At 35.6% G+C, this 14,519-nt stretch overlaps 2 protein-coding genes across 3 annotated transcripts; one reads left to right on the top strand and one right to left on the bottom strand.

The window, feature by feature from the left end:
* The first annotated feature begins 7,435 nt into the window (after nucleotides 1-7,435).
* Nucleotides 7,436-10,287, top strand: LOC111405877 (calmodulin-7). 2 transcript variants are annotated; one of them, XM_023034963.1, is made up of 2 exons: nucleotides 7,436-7,582; nucleotides 9,626-10,287. In XM_023034963.1, exons 1-2 carry the CDS (start codon nucleotides 7,507-7,509, stop codon nucleotides 9,997-9,999), a joined length of 450 nt encoding a protein of 149 aa, XP_022890731.1. In that variant the 5' UTR covers nucleotides 7,436-7,506; the 3' UTR covers nucleotides 10,000-10,287. The 2 variants fall into 2 exon arrangements, with proteins under 2 accessions (XP_022890731.1, XP_022890730.1); XM_023034962.1 differs by lacking the exon at nucleotides 7,436-7,582 and adding an exon at nucleotides 8,098-8,371.
* Nucleotides 10,288-11,960: 1,673 nt separating this feature from the next.
* On the bottom strand, nucleotides 11,961-13,685 carry LOC111405876 (COP9 signalosome complex subunit 2-like). The gene is made up of 5 exons (XM_023034961.1): nucleotides 13,561-13,685; nucleotides 13,380-13,470; nucleotides 13,146-13,280; nucleotides 12,597-12,709; nucleotides 11,961-12,474 (listed from the first exon to the last, which is right to left on the bottom strand). The coding sequence occupies exons 1-5, from the start codon at nucleotides 13,659-13,661 to the stop codon at nucleotides 12,384-12,386; spliced, it is 531 nt and encodes a 176-aa protein (XP_022890729.1). The 5' UTR covers nucleotides 13,662-13,685; the 3' UTR covers nucleotides 11,961-12,383.
* Between the last annotated feature and the right edge of the window lie 834 nt (nucleotides 13,686-14,519).

The following is a 14,519-nucleotide window of genomic DNA, read 5'->3' as shown; positions in this document are numbered from 1 at the left end:
CTTTACTCTGACCTTCATTTTGTGCCATTGAAGGTCCTAACCATTCGAAAATAATCAGTAGAGGTCCAACTGGATGAAAATCATCCATTTGACCGTTAGTTGACCAAAAAATTGACGTTGACTACAAATTTGACTAATTTTAAAACGAACAGAAGGGTACTTTAGATTTTTGTACATAGAATAATTAAATAAAATACCAAAAATAATAAAAGGAAAGTGAAAATTACACTGGATGTCATTTTTTGGATTTGCATTTACAAAAATGTCACATTTTAATAGTTTTGACCAAATTATCACTTTATGACTTTTATGACCCTCAAAAAAAATTGAAATACCTTGGATGTCCTTAATTAAAATTGATTTGACTAGATGAAAGAATAGTACAAAAAGTTAATTTGCATCACATCAAAAGCTCTCATCTCACTACTTACAAAGAAAAAAAAATATGAAAACTAAAAAGGTAAAAATATTCATTAATATAGCAACTAAAGCCCTAAACCTAAATGACTCTCAATTTCCTCTCTCGCTCAAGATCGTCTGTGATTGCCAAAATATCCATTTTTGTCCAAGTTTGTTGGTCTAAAAAGTTCATACAATTTACTCCGGCAGCCATGCCGAAGCCCTAAACCTATGTACATTTTATTGAAATTATAAGGAATCTACTTAAATTTAGGAGAATTGTTGAAGATCAATATCTACTTTTTGATAAGTTTCATTTTATTTTATTTTTTCTGACTTGATTTGAATATTTTCGTGTTCCCTTAAGGAAAAAAATGATTCGAAAAGAGATTATCTTGATTCATGGAATTTTTCCTGTTGATAGTGGAAAGATAGAAATGTTGGTTTGGTTGCAAGTTTATTGTAATTTTTATCTTTACTTTCTTATAACTGATATCATGAAGTCTAGCGAAGTATCCTTGTGAACTCACAAATTTTGGTGTGCAATGAGATGACTGTAATGTAAATGGACTTCTTGCACTTCTTAATCGAGAAACAATGGTCAAGCCCCTATTAGTTAATGGTAGAAGATTAACTATGAGTAAGAATAAATGTCTCTTCACTATATATAGTATTTTAATATAACTATTAAAAATGTGAATATTACAAGTTTACAATTGGGCCTTTGTTTATTTTCAATTTTCTTCTTCCCTCCCCCCCCCCCTCTGAAACGGAAAAGGAAATTAACTTGGTTAGCTGGAAAACTAGAGAGGAAACACCATAACTCTTGATAGACACTTGATAGCATACTTGTGGATTTAATGTTTCGTTCCCGACATTTTATCTATTGACAAATTCATCTGTCGAGAATTACTGAGGCTAACTGTCGGGAACGACAATTCAGTCCTTACCTCAGCTCAGTGTGTTTCACATTAATTTCCATCTTACATAAGTAAGTTCGTAAAGGGTGATTTGAAGTAATATGGGTGATACTCGTTATATGCATTTGATGGAAATCTTGATTGACACTTGACATATCTTTCGTTTCAATGTTTATGTTACGTGTGTCATAACCTTGCTTTCACTTGCAATCAACTTGTTGTGTGTGGTACTCGTTGTATTCGGGTGGAACTCTTGATAGACACTTCACAGCATACTTGTGATTTTTGGTCTATATGTGGCTAGACATATTAAATTATGGTTTGACGCATTCATTTCTTGTTTTGTCTTTGTAGACATGAATTTTGAGCCTCTTGTTCCGGAGATAGTGACAACAAGGAAGATTGTGTTGGTTCGGGGGACGGTGACGACAAGGAAGTTTCTTACGCTGGTATGGGAAACGTTGAGCAAGACTCAATTGCTTCCGCTAGCGGCATGGCGGAGGGGGATGTAAGTTTCTTGGGGGGAAATTTTGATCTGATTAATTACGGTTAGTGGTACAAATTTCGATTAAATGTTTAGGGCCCTCTGCAATATTTTATAAGCGGTGCAAGTGAAATGCTGGTGGAGGCCACCACAATCGTGCCCGGGGATACCCCACCTATCTCAAAGATGATGTGATCTTCACGCCTACGACGTCCTGCATGGTCTACTAGGACTCCGTACATGAGGGAGATTGCAAAGAAAAGGAAAAAAATAAGTGAGTAGTTCTTTTTTGTTTTGGCAACTTCGGCAGTATAATTGCATTCAAAAACTTAAATTTCATGAAATTTGGAACCTGATGTATAATTGCACTTATTGAGCTCGTACTAGATGCAATAAAACTCTACTCCGATACAGTTTATAATGCAAATGGATTAAATCACAAACTCTACACACCTTTCTGAAATTCTATCAAACATTTTGTTATTTTGGGAGGTGATCGATAAAGATAGCATGGACCTGAACGGTATTACATTTTTTCACCTTGCTTTCTACGTACTGTCTCAGAATACTCATTTTACTGATGTATGACGGACTATGTATAGATTCGTACTCATGACCTAAACAAGCATCAAAGTGTTGGTCGACAGGTTCTTGTTGTAATGGGAGGTGGAACCAATCGATGTATATGTCAAAGAAAGAGCGACGTTAACAATGTTTTACTTCGGGTGACTGCGGAGAATGCACGAAGGAACATTTTGCTTTACATTATTGTATATTTATTTTTTGGGAAATGTTGGTTATGTTCAAGTGGTATTCACTATCAAAAAAACTGTGTGAATTTAGTACGGAAAATGTTGGTACGGAAACTTTTTTTTAGCGCACTTTGTAAGTTTCTTACTTTTTGAACTCGTTCGACATAGAGATTAGAACTGGTATCTAATTGAAAAATGAGGAAATTGGTGCATTTTATAAGTTTCTCGCTTTCAAAAAAATGAAAATTATAAGTTTGACCAATATCTGGATCGTAGTTTATAAATGGAAATTATAAAGATTATAAGTTTCTCATTTTTGGAGAAATTGAAATTGATGCATTTTATAAGTTTCTCCTTGAAAACGACAATGAGAAAATGATAGTGAATGTCTAACCAATACAAATACAGTTTGTGGTGGAAGGCATAATCCACCCCTTGAAAGACTAGAGAAGCTCTTGTGAGACTCACATATTGAAACAGTTAGTAATACGAGATAATGGATTCATCCACCTCCAGCAACGAACCATTCAACCTCAATATGCATCCCCCGATACTGGGTTCGCCACTGAATTTTCCATCATTTTATCCTCGGACGATGAGGTAAGCGTTGAGCACCATGGTACCAAGTTCGACGAAATGTCAAGTGCAGAATCTAAATCATCGAACAGCGTGCTCGATTAAGTTTTCAAGGTCAGGGATCTATCGAATCACCGTCCGACTCGGATGAGTGGCTGGCTCATCTTCCACATCCAGAAATAATTGTCATAAGTTCAGACGATTCTGATGGAGAAAGTGGATGAGAGGCTTAAAATGTCGATAGCAATGCAAGTGTGTAATTAAAGGCCCTTTTGTAGGAAATTATGTATAGTGTTTTGTAGTAGGGATGATTTTGGTCACGTCCTCTGCGTATGTGCAACAATAGCATGTCCAAATGGGTAACCGCTATAGCGTATTTTTGGAAGTCGTTATTGTTCCCAACTGTCGAGAATTACAGAACCCATCTGTCGGGAACGACATATGAACTGTCGGGATGTAATGTTTGTGTTTTGCTTGTGAATTGTCGTTTCATGAAAATCAATTTTCCATTTCGACAAACTGTCAATCGAAACTAATGGAACCATAATGATCGGTTAAGTTTATAATGAAAATAACGTATACATCATGTCTGTGCTAATGGAACCGTAATGATCAGTACTTTACTTGCAAAACATAACGACCAATTTTTATTGGCATATGATAATAACAACAAATTAATAACATAAGTTCATAATGTACACTGCATAGGTGGGAACATTTTCGGGATTACATTTGACAATCACTTTTACCACCAATTTAAGTGTTCATCGTCGCGTATTTCAGCCGGAGATATATTCAAGTTAGGGATTTTGAACTTCAATTCAATTTGAGTGTGGAGATCAAGAATACCGAGTTTGTCCTTCAGCCTTAACAAAAGTTCGGCTATGGTAATACTTATCGGCACCATAATGGAAGTGGTTTGTCCCCTCTCCACTTCCATTTGTCATCCGCATGAACAAACTTTCTCCTATGCGACACGATGAATCTCAAATAATTACTCATACCTAAAATGTTGGGATCACAACGATAAGAATTCAGAATCAACATGTTGGCATTTAATAGCATGAAAGTGGCACTGCATAATACGTAAATCCGTATAATAGCAAAAGGTCAAATCAAGGGTTTCCATCGTTTTGAAGTGTCCGAATTGAAAGCAAAATTGTATAACCTGACAGTTTGTAAATGTCGGGTTCGACATCTCAAACGTCTAACCCGATGGTTTGTAAATGTCGAACTTGACAGTTCAACTGTCGAGAATGTCGGGAAGCAGACGACAATGGGTTTTTCAAGCTTCTTCAACACATCACATTAAATGTGGTCATTAATATTCAGCTACAAAATGACAAAATGTAAATGGCATCTGAGTCTTGTCATTAAAAAAACATTAATGGTGGTAATGGAAGAAATTACTCAAAACCTTAATGGTGATAATGACATTTTGTAAAGAATTCCAAAACCAAACAAATGAATGCATAATACTTTCGAAAATTTCAAAGAAATATGCCCATGTTGCATTTAACATGTACAAATAAAAAGTTATAAAAGTAAAATATAAATAATTTGTAATTGCTAACCTCTCAAAATGGATGAAGAATGCAACACAAATGTCTTCTTGATCAATGAAAATGAAGAAGATGGAGAAAAGGTAGGGTTTCTTGTTTATGTTACGTTTTCAAATTTCTTTGGTGATTTTTTATTCACAAAAATTCATATTAATCAATAAAAAATACATTTCTCCATGTTTTCTATATAGAAATTAAATGATCACATCAAGTCAATGCTTTTCCTTCAAATCAAGCATTTAATGCTACTAGAAATGTGTCATTAAGGGTAATTTGGACTTTGCACCCAAAAAATGTGACATTTTTGCTTACAAAAAGTGAAAATGACAAATTTTTTGGAACTTTCATTTTTTGTGACATTTTTGCAAATTCCCCTAAAAGAAATCCACCCCACCCCACCCTCATGAAAACAAAAAGGCTGAAGGTCAACACTTTCTTCTTTCCCTATCTCCAACCCACACCGGTCGTCATCCAAACCCACATCGCTAGTTGTCACACGACACCCACATCCCTGGCATCACTTTTCGAAGACAGTCTCCACCACTCAAAAGTCGTTGGGTAGATTATAAAAATAGAAATCATCGATGTGCAGAATATGAAGTCAAAATTGGAGCAATTTGTGACACAATTGAATCAATTGAGGGTATACCCATCATTATTCGGTGTTGCTGATGGATTATGGGTTGAATTTGGTAGGAAAAGACCAATTTTGTGAAAAACCATTCCCAAATTTTGTCAATCGACAAAATTGCCTCGTTTTGCTATCGACCTAAAACCTCTGTCAAACGGAGTTGTTTTTGGATAATGTCTCAGCATGAATTGAAGCACCTAAGTGAGGTAAATCGATTGGCAACGATGCCCGACTATATGCGTCATTGAAGTTGCCGAATTTTGAAGTTTGACCGCAAAACTGTATGAATTTCCTTGGTTTTGTTTTTAAATGTGCAATGACAAAATATGGTGGCAGTAAAGGGTGCCAAAATTGGTAGGGGGTGGTGGTGGCGGCAGTGTAGGTTGAAGGTGGCATGGTGACTTTTTTGGTAAGGCTTGCCGAAGGAGAAGAAGATAGGTGGTTTTGATTGGGGGTGAGGGGAGATGTTTTTGATTTTTTATTTTTTTTTTCCTAATTTTGTTTGATTTTTTATAATATGGAATTAATTAAGTTACCATTTTACCCTTACCAAATTTGGTCAATATCAATTCTTTGGTCAACTAACGATCATATTGATGGTTTCCATCCAGTTGGACCTATAGTGCATATTTTCGAAAGGTTAGGGATCTTCGCTTACACAAAATGAAGGTTACGATAAAGCCTATAAAAATTGAAAAGGTCTGGGACCGCTATTGCAATATCCCCTTAAAATTATCCTTCGAACCTTAAACTCTTCACCTAAGCTTCGAAATACACAAACATGAATAGTGTCATAAGGTCAACTTTAGCCACGTATGTTCATGTTCAATAATGCTACAGTGACATAACGATTGACATAATACCACGTGACGTTCTATTATTGGATTGTTTAAAATATAATCACACTTTTGATCCAATCACAAAATGCAACACTATCTTTTGTCAAACAATCTAACCAAATTCTTCCGTTAATGTGGCATTTTACGTTCATGTTACATTTCCATTAAGAAGTCTCTCTCAATTCTTGAGGCTCACAAGTTTATAAGAACTTTGCACATACAAGCAATTGAATACAACCGAAAATTTATAGAAAACTTCCAATTTTTGTTAACTATTTAAAATAGGATTAATAAAAGCTAAAGAACAACGTAAGCTCACCTAAAAAATAATCGATTTATCTATATTAATACTTGGTACACTATGTTAATGTATATTATTTAAGTGAATTACACTTCAATTATAAAATTCATTTCAACATCCTTCATTAAAATCACTCTTTGTTAGGTTATATTTTATTTCAAGAAATTAGTAATTAATCAAAAGTAAAAGAAATTAGGGAAAATTGTAGCATCGATCCCTAATCTTTTCATTTTTTGTAAACTTTACTCTAACCTTCATTTTGTACTAGTAAAGGTCCCTAACCTTTCATAAATATATACTTGAGGTCCATCTAGACGGAAACTGTCCAAAATACCATTAGTTGACATGGAAAATTTTTTGAACTATCTGCTATCGCGATGATTTTATTGAATGTTAATACCTTTTTGGATGGTGTTGTTGGACAGTGTTTTGGACGGTTTCCGTCCAGATGGACTTTCGATGCATATTTATGAAAAGTTAGGAACATCTGTCGGTACAAAATGAAGGTTAAGATAAAATTTATAAAAAATGAAAAGATTAGGGACCGTTGCTGCAATTTTCCCAAGAAATTATAAGTAAAAGGCAAAAACAAAGGAAAAAGATAAAAAGAGTGAAGGCATCAAATCATCATCTCAACCCCAACGCAACATAATAAGAATACTGCTATTTGTAGCCCCCTAGGGCACATCCGAGTTGGTGGAACAATCACTTCGCTGGGACGCTGGAAGCAAGGGTGGAGAGTTCGATTCCTGGAGTTAACACTGGGTGCTAAAATGGAGGGGAAGCCATTTGGTTGAACAAACGCCCAGCGAGGAGAGCTCTCTTTGCGGAAGGAGTCCAAATGAGTTGTGGGAACCTGGGAGCCAACAAGGGCACATCCTGCGATTTACCTCCCTGAGCTGCTGAGGGGCCGGAGGTTCAGGGACAAGGATCTAGTCGGACGCAAACCCGGACACCTTGTAAAAAAAAAACTTTCCCCAGGGTGCTATAAATTCTAAATTTCATTGGAGTAGAAGAGAAAGGGATAATATCATAAAGAAAAATGGTGGACCAGCTAACCGACGATCAGATCTCCGAATTCAAGGAAGCCTTCTCCCTATTTGACAAGGACGGCGATGGTACGTGTGTGTGTTTGTGTGTGTGTGTTCGTGTATTTATGTGTTGGAGTGATTTGTAAGTAGTTATTATATTGATGTATTGTTTTTTGTAAACTTTACTCTAACCTTCATTTTGTACTAGTAAAGGTCCTTAACCTTTCATAAATATATACCTGAGGTCCATCTGGACGGAAACTGTCCAAAATACCATTAGTTAACATGGAAAATTTTTTGCACTATCTGCTACCCGATGATTTTATTGAATGTTAATACCTTTTTGGATGGTGTTGTTGGACAGTGTTTTCGACGATTTTATTGGATGTTCATTCTTTACTTTTCTCGATCAACTGAAGGTGTTTTGGACGGTTTCCGTCCAGATGGACTTTCGATCCATATTTATAAAAGGTTAGGAACATCTGTTGGTACAAAATGAAGGTTAGGGTGAAATCTATAAAAAAAATGAAAAGATTAGGGACCGTTGCTGCAATTTTCCCAAGAAATTATAAGTAAAAGGCCAAAACAAAGGAAAAAGATAAAAAGAGTGAGGGCATCAAATCATCATCTCAACCCCAACGCGACATAATAAGAATACTGCTATTTGTATGTAATACCACTCTTTCCCTGCAATTTCTTCGTTTGACGCATACCCACACATCCCCTACCCTTTCCCCAGGGTGCTATAAATTCGAAATTTCATTGGAGTAGAAGAGAAAGGGATAATATCATAAAGAAAAATGGCCGACCAGCTAACCGACGATCAGATCTCCGAATTCAAGGAAGCCTTCTCCCTATTTGACAAGGACGGCGATGGTACGTGTGTGTGTGTGTGTGTGTGCGTGTATTTATGTGTTGGAGTGATTTGTAAGTAGTTATTATATTGATGTATTATTTTAAGATATATAAATATGTGTAAACTATGTATTTGTTAAAAGGAAATATTGGTTTTTTGTTTGTTCATATATTATTTTTCAGATCTGTTTGCTGGTTCTTGAATCGTTTTTTCCCTGCATTTATATTCTGTGTTTCTTCCATTTTTCTCATGCCCCTTTATTTTTTGTTTCTATTATAGGTTCTTCGTGTTTATCGTTCTATGATCTGTCTTAATTCTGTGCTACAAAAGTAGATCAGCCTGTTGATTCCGGACGAGTGTGTAAATCTGTATTTCTACAAATGCTTTGATTTTGTATTACTATTACTTTTACAGGTTATTCTTATTTGAAGTGGATTTCGATTGAGAATGAATTTATCATAATTTTAAATGACAAAAATAAATCAAATTGTTGTTTGAGGCCTGGAGGTTTTTAGGGTTGGTTTATGTCTTTAGGTGCCGCCAAAGGAGGATGGATTGGTGTAATATTCATTTTCTTATTGCACAAATGCAGTTGAGTCTTTAGGGTTGTAAAGATGGTTATAAGTTCAGTATGTTAATTTGTGCTAAAACCTGATGGGTGTTTTGAATTGCATTATTTTGGAACTTCAATTATGTGGTTGCTGAAACTAAGGGTTATTTATGTCAACTAATATTTAATCGACTGACCTGCTCCACTGTTCATTGTAGAATTAAATTAACTATTGAGTTAATATTAAACTTTACACAGGTCATATGAACTTGATCATCATAAATACCTCTTTGATTTGCCTTTTCTAGTAATGCCTTCATGATGCAGAATTTGAATATGTAAGGCAAGATCTTTACGTGGCTGAAAAAGTCTCTTCCTATTGAGTTGAACTTTAATTGCATATCCACGTAAATGGAGAAATCGTATTTGTGTTTACAGTCCCCATTCTTTAACAAGTTGATCTTGTTCTCATATTAACTGATTTAACAACTTCTTCCAATCTATTATGATCGAATTGCACTCAAAAGATATTTTAGATACTAATACCTTTCTCCATTCTTTCTTGACCTGTTCATTTGCATCTATACGGTACACTTTTTGCCTCATATGCTTGTACCATAATGTGTATTCCTATTAATGTTCATATCAGCTACTTAAGATGAAATCTTGTCAATGAATTTCTCCATTTAGCTCTTATATGCTTCAGCTGAATACACTGCTACAGGTTGCATCACTACTAAGGAGCTTGGGACTGTGATGCGCTCTCTGGGACAGAACCCAACTGAGGCTGAGCTTCAAGATATGATCAATGAGGTTGATGCTGATGGGAATGGGACAATTGACTTCCCTGAGTTCCTCAACTTGATGGCCCGGAAGATGAAGGACACTGATTCCGAGGAGGAGCTGAAGGAAGCTTTCCGGGTTTTTGACAAGGACCAAAATGGTTTCATTTCTGCCGCTGAACTCCGCCATGTCATGACAAATCTCGGTGAGAAGCTTACTGACGAGGAGGTTGATGAAATGATTCGAGAGGCCGATGTGGATGGTGATGGGCAGATCAACTACGAGGAGTTTGTCAAGGTCATGATGGCCAAGTGAGAACTTAAATTTTTTGATGAATGAAGATAGACAAGAAAAAGGAAGGACTGGTCTATTTATGAGATTTCCATTTCTTGTTAGGACGTGTTCTTTCAGCATTATTAATTTTGTTTGAATTCTTGCATGTTTCTACGTTTTGCATCGTTTTTAAGTGCTTTTCTTCAGTACATGCTTGTTTGCTATGTGCCCTGTTTTAACATTCCAGGTTGTTAGTGTCTTCAACTAAAACTTTCGGTATTATTAACGTAAAACAATTGGAGAACTACGATGTTTTTCACAAGTTTGACAGATTATGTTGATATTTTTCCCTTATTAAGCTTGTCTCCCGGTCGTATATGTTTAGCCCTTCCGCTCTGGATTCTGTATATGTTTAGCCCTTTCACATTGGATTCTGTATATGTTTAGCTCTTTCGAGTTGACATAATGGTTGGATTCCGATGAACAGGATTGCCCGTTGTTTCAGCTCTAGCTCATGACTGCATAATATTACCATAGAAAGTCGTTTTCCCACGTATAGTGTACTAGTGCAATACCTGTTGACCCTAATCTTGAGAGGTCTTGATTAAAATTTTCGTTTTCTTGAAGTAGACTGCAGTCAAGATTGCTCGAATGAGGTTGACTTTAAAAATCTGAGGAAAAAACTTGTCTAATCTGTAATAGACTTCCAAATGAATTTAAGAGTCTGTTTGGGAGTAATTTAGAGAATTAATTTTTTGATCGTCAAGAAAAAAGTGGAGTCCGCTTGTGAGAGAAAAATCAAATATGACGGCTAAAATAGTGAAATAACGGTTAAAAAATTAATTTTTTGGGGGAAAAAACACTCCCAAGCTCTAAATGGTGGTACCTAATCAAACTCGAATCCATTTAAGCTTTCACTGGATTGATTCAAAAATTTACTGGCTTGTTTGGTACAGATTTTCTTCTTTTTCTTGAGAATGTATGATTAGATGGTGGTGGAGAAATATATTACGATTGCAAATGATTTTGGAGAAAAATGATTTTAGGAAAATCTTTGACAAACGATATCTTAGAAAAGTCAACTCAATCCCTATCGAGAATACTCAGCTAGGATTAAGTTCATGTGATTGAGCTTTTGGTTTTGAAGAAATTCGTGTTTGCTCTCCTAAAAAGGTTCACGAGTCTCTTAGGATTTCTTACTTTTTTCACTCTTAAATTAAAGCTTGGTCATGAGCTAGTAAAATTTAAACCCTTTTTCATCGCCATGTTTTTAAAAATTAATTTTCCACTCCCACATTCTTTTATAAAATAATTTTACATGTAAATTCGAAACTTTTCTATGCAAAAAAGTCACTACTGCAAAATCCATTCCCCTCGAGTTTAGTTCTCTAACAGGGACTAAGTTATGAGGTAAAATTGTCACGAGTTCACAAGTGCACGTATTTGGCCAAAAGTATGATTGGTGAAGAAAAATGGCTTTCTGCGGCATAGTGCGATCAAGTGGTTTGTGAACTTGAAATTATGCACCAATTAAGCCATATAGATATGAATAAAGCTATCTAGGAAAAGAGCATCAGTTTAGGTAGCTAAACCTTACTGATTGAATTAAGAGTCACACGACTTTATATTTAAATGAATTTATCTTTTAGGACCATATAATTACCACACAGACTAGTGTATATGGTGATGAATAGCATTACTCGATAGATATTCATTTCATTTTTAACATTCAACAAGTTAACGGAGCCGGATAAAGTGACTCGACAAATAATTTACTAAAGCACACAATACAAAAAAAATTAAGAACAAGTTAAACATTTAATATTGGATAAGAAAATCATGGACAAAATTTAAATTTTATTTAGCACAGTCTAATTCCGGGCAATCCATGCAACTTGCCTAGTCCATAATGTTATTCTGGCATAACACGTTCACGTAATAACAAACACCCTCTAGATCCAAACCATATAAGCAGAAAATACAATGCATACGCCAAGGCAGACTGATTCAAGAATGCAATAATAAGTTTTGCATACTTCCAACATCTGAGTGAGAGAACAGATTGTTTGTGTTATTCAGCTGCATGTTTTCAATTATAATCGGGTTTTTCAAACCCAGAACGGCAGAAAGCAGAAGCAACATAACTGCAATATACAGCAAATAAAAGAGATAATATTGCTTCTACGAACCAAAAGAATTCGAACCAATAAGAATCAAATGCCTCCATTTGGTTCGCATCAAAGAAGTTGAAAAAACTCGTGATGTCCTAAATCTTTACACCTTCCTTCCAAAAGCAGCAGTTAAAAACCCTTGCAGACATCTAACAATGATTAAACAAGATGAAATGCTTGATTTGTAAACAACAACAGAATTCGAGCTCCCACACAGGTTCATTTCGTTCACCCTATATCCATATGACAGCAATCTCAAGACACTCGGTTTCCAACCGTTTGATACAGGGACCTAAGCTGTGTGTTCCATTTCTCTATTGCATTGTACTTCTTCATTCCCTTTGACCTGCATGCATATATTATCGTGACAAAAAATAAAATTGGATGGGAAAAAAGGAAGCTGTACTTGGGAAACCAGGATGAAATTTAGCAAAATAAAAAGTGGAAGGAAGAAGTTGATAAGTCAACCTGTCACCACGTTCCAAGAGCCGATTCACTTGGTCAATGTGCCCATGAATACGATTGTCCAAGATTAGGGACACTAACAGCTCCTCGACATCTTTTTCTGGCACATTAAGTTCCTGCAAGTGAAAAGTTTTAGTGCTTCTCCATAAACCACCTGCTGCAGCCTTTACTTATTGTGCATCTTAATTATTTTCAATGATCATCCTGCTGAACAAATGCGTATTCTTCAACTACACATAGGTGTTGCCTGTAATCATATCTTCTAAACTTCTAAAGCCAACCTATCGTCTATGAATTGAAATAAAAAGTCGATTAGCAAATGATATGACTCAATGATCCACACAATTTCAAAAATTCAGTGAAGTCCCATGCTTTCACGTGGAAGATAGAGTAGAATTTAACAAACCAACCACAGCATCCATACTCGTTGTATGCACCTTCGAGAAAAAAGTAGACAGAAAGAATAAAGAAGAAAAACCAAACAGCGTGGGAGAAAAATATTCAATAATCCCTGGCAAAATAAAAGAAAAGTACATTAACTCTCATCATCACCTTTGATATAAAGGGGATCCGAATTCTTGTATAAGGCTTAATAAGCTTAAGCAACACTTGTGTTCTCACATTCTTCAAAAGATCTTCAATATAATTTCGGATAAATGGATCATCCATTATCGTCCTTCTATTACTCTGAAAAAATTCCCACCAGATTTTGTTTCAGAACAAGAAACAAGATAGACTGGAAGTATTCCAACGGAAGATATCATGTGTTGGCATGCAATAATATACCTTCAGAATTTTCTCAAACTCCAATATCTCATTCCGTTGATATGCCGCTATTAGGTTTGTCATGGCCAATACCTCAGGGTCATTTTTATAACTGCGAGTAACAAAATCAAGTGAGGTGGAGGGTCAATAATTCTACGCTGATGGAACATAATAAGTTGCTAAAACCCATCAAACAACTTACGGCTTAGCCTCTTGACCGTCAAATGGGTTGACCTCAGATTCCATCAGCATATTAGCCAGAACTAAATATCTGCCAGGGAGGGGAACCATCATGGACAACATTAGAATGTGAAGGATTGGATTTCAGTTGGAATCCAGGCAAGCGGCAAGGGTTGGATTTCATGCAAGCAGCACAGCTAAAAAAATTACTCGCTCCTAACACAAATGAATTCTCTCATTTCCTTTACAAGACATCCCCAAACAATATCTTCATAACTGTAATCATTCACCTTCCGAAATGGCTTTACTTGAAGTACATTATATGACAAGCGAGGAATTTTTGCCATTAATTTTAAGGGTTAAAAATGATAAGTCAAGCCACATGCTCATGGATTCATCCCTAACCTAAAACAACGTGCTCCTGCAGGAGCTACCAGCAGGAGTATATTAACAGGCTCAGATTCTGCTTGTGAAACTTTATGTTTATCATAAACAAATTTTTCGACAGCAATTTTTGTGATATGGCCGTGGGGCTTTTAATTTTTCCCTTTTCCTTCTCTTTTCTCTAATTTGTATTTTAATTAAAATTCAATATTTATCATTTTACATTCAGAAATTTAGTCATGTGACTGTTACGTTATATCTTAACCTTCAAATGGACAGAAACTGTCCGTTAAGGATGCAGATGCTACAAAATCAAAAAATGAGGACCAAGCCGCCACAGATTAAAGATCGAAGACCTACTTTCTCTATAATCAATAGACTGGTAACAGCTGCTATAATTTTTCCTAAAATAATTGTTCGGGTAAGATATACAATTAAGTCAATTTTATGAAGTTGGTCTTTTACTTGTTTCATTCGATAATTTACATGCATACAACGGAAATAAGAGGAATGCATCCTCGAGTTTTTTTATGCAACGTAATAAGTTGAAAGTGCCAATCTTTGCGTGCATACAACGGAAATAAGAGGAATGCATCC

Source organism: Olea europaea, chromosome 12, assembly GCF_002742605.1.
Source record: "Olea europaea var. sylvestris chromosome 12, O_europaea_v1, whole genome shotgun sequence".
Lineage (NCBI taxonomy): Eukaryota > Viridiplantae > Streptophyta > Magnoliopsida > Lamiales > Oleaceae > Olea > Olea europaea.
Note: the sequence above shows the minus strand (reverse complement) of the source record. Positions and strands in the feature narration are given on the sequence as shown.

Excerpts from the sequence above, each read along its gene's own strand:
- LOC111405877 (XM_023034963.1), top strand. The coding sequence starts at position 7,507 with ATGGTGGACCAGCTAACCGACGATCAGATCTCCGAATTCAAGGAAGCC. Across the intron at positions 7,583-9,625 it reads ATTTGACAAGGACGGCGATG|GTTGCATCACTACTAAGGAG; the intron begins GTACGTGTGTGT and ends ACACTGCTACAG.
- LOC111405876 (XM_023034961.1), bottom strand. The coding sequence starts at position 13,661 with ATGTTGTCCATGATGGTTCCCCTCCCTGGCAGATATTTAGTTCTGGCT. Across the intron at positions 13,471-13,560 it reads GACGGTCAAGAGGCTAAGCC|TTATAAAAATGACCCTGAGG; the intron begins GTAAGTTGTTTG and ends TGTTACTCGCAG. Across the intron at positions 13,281-13,379 it reads AGTTTGAGAAAATTCTGAAG|AGTAATAGAAGGACGATAAT; the intron begins GTATATTATTGC and ends GAATTTTTTCAG.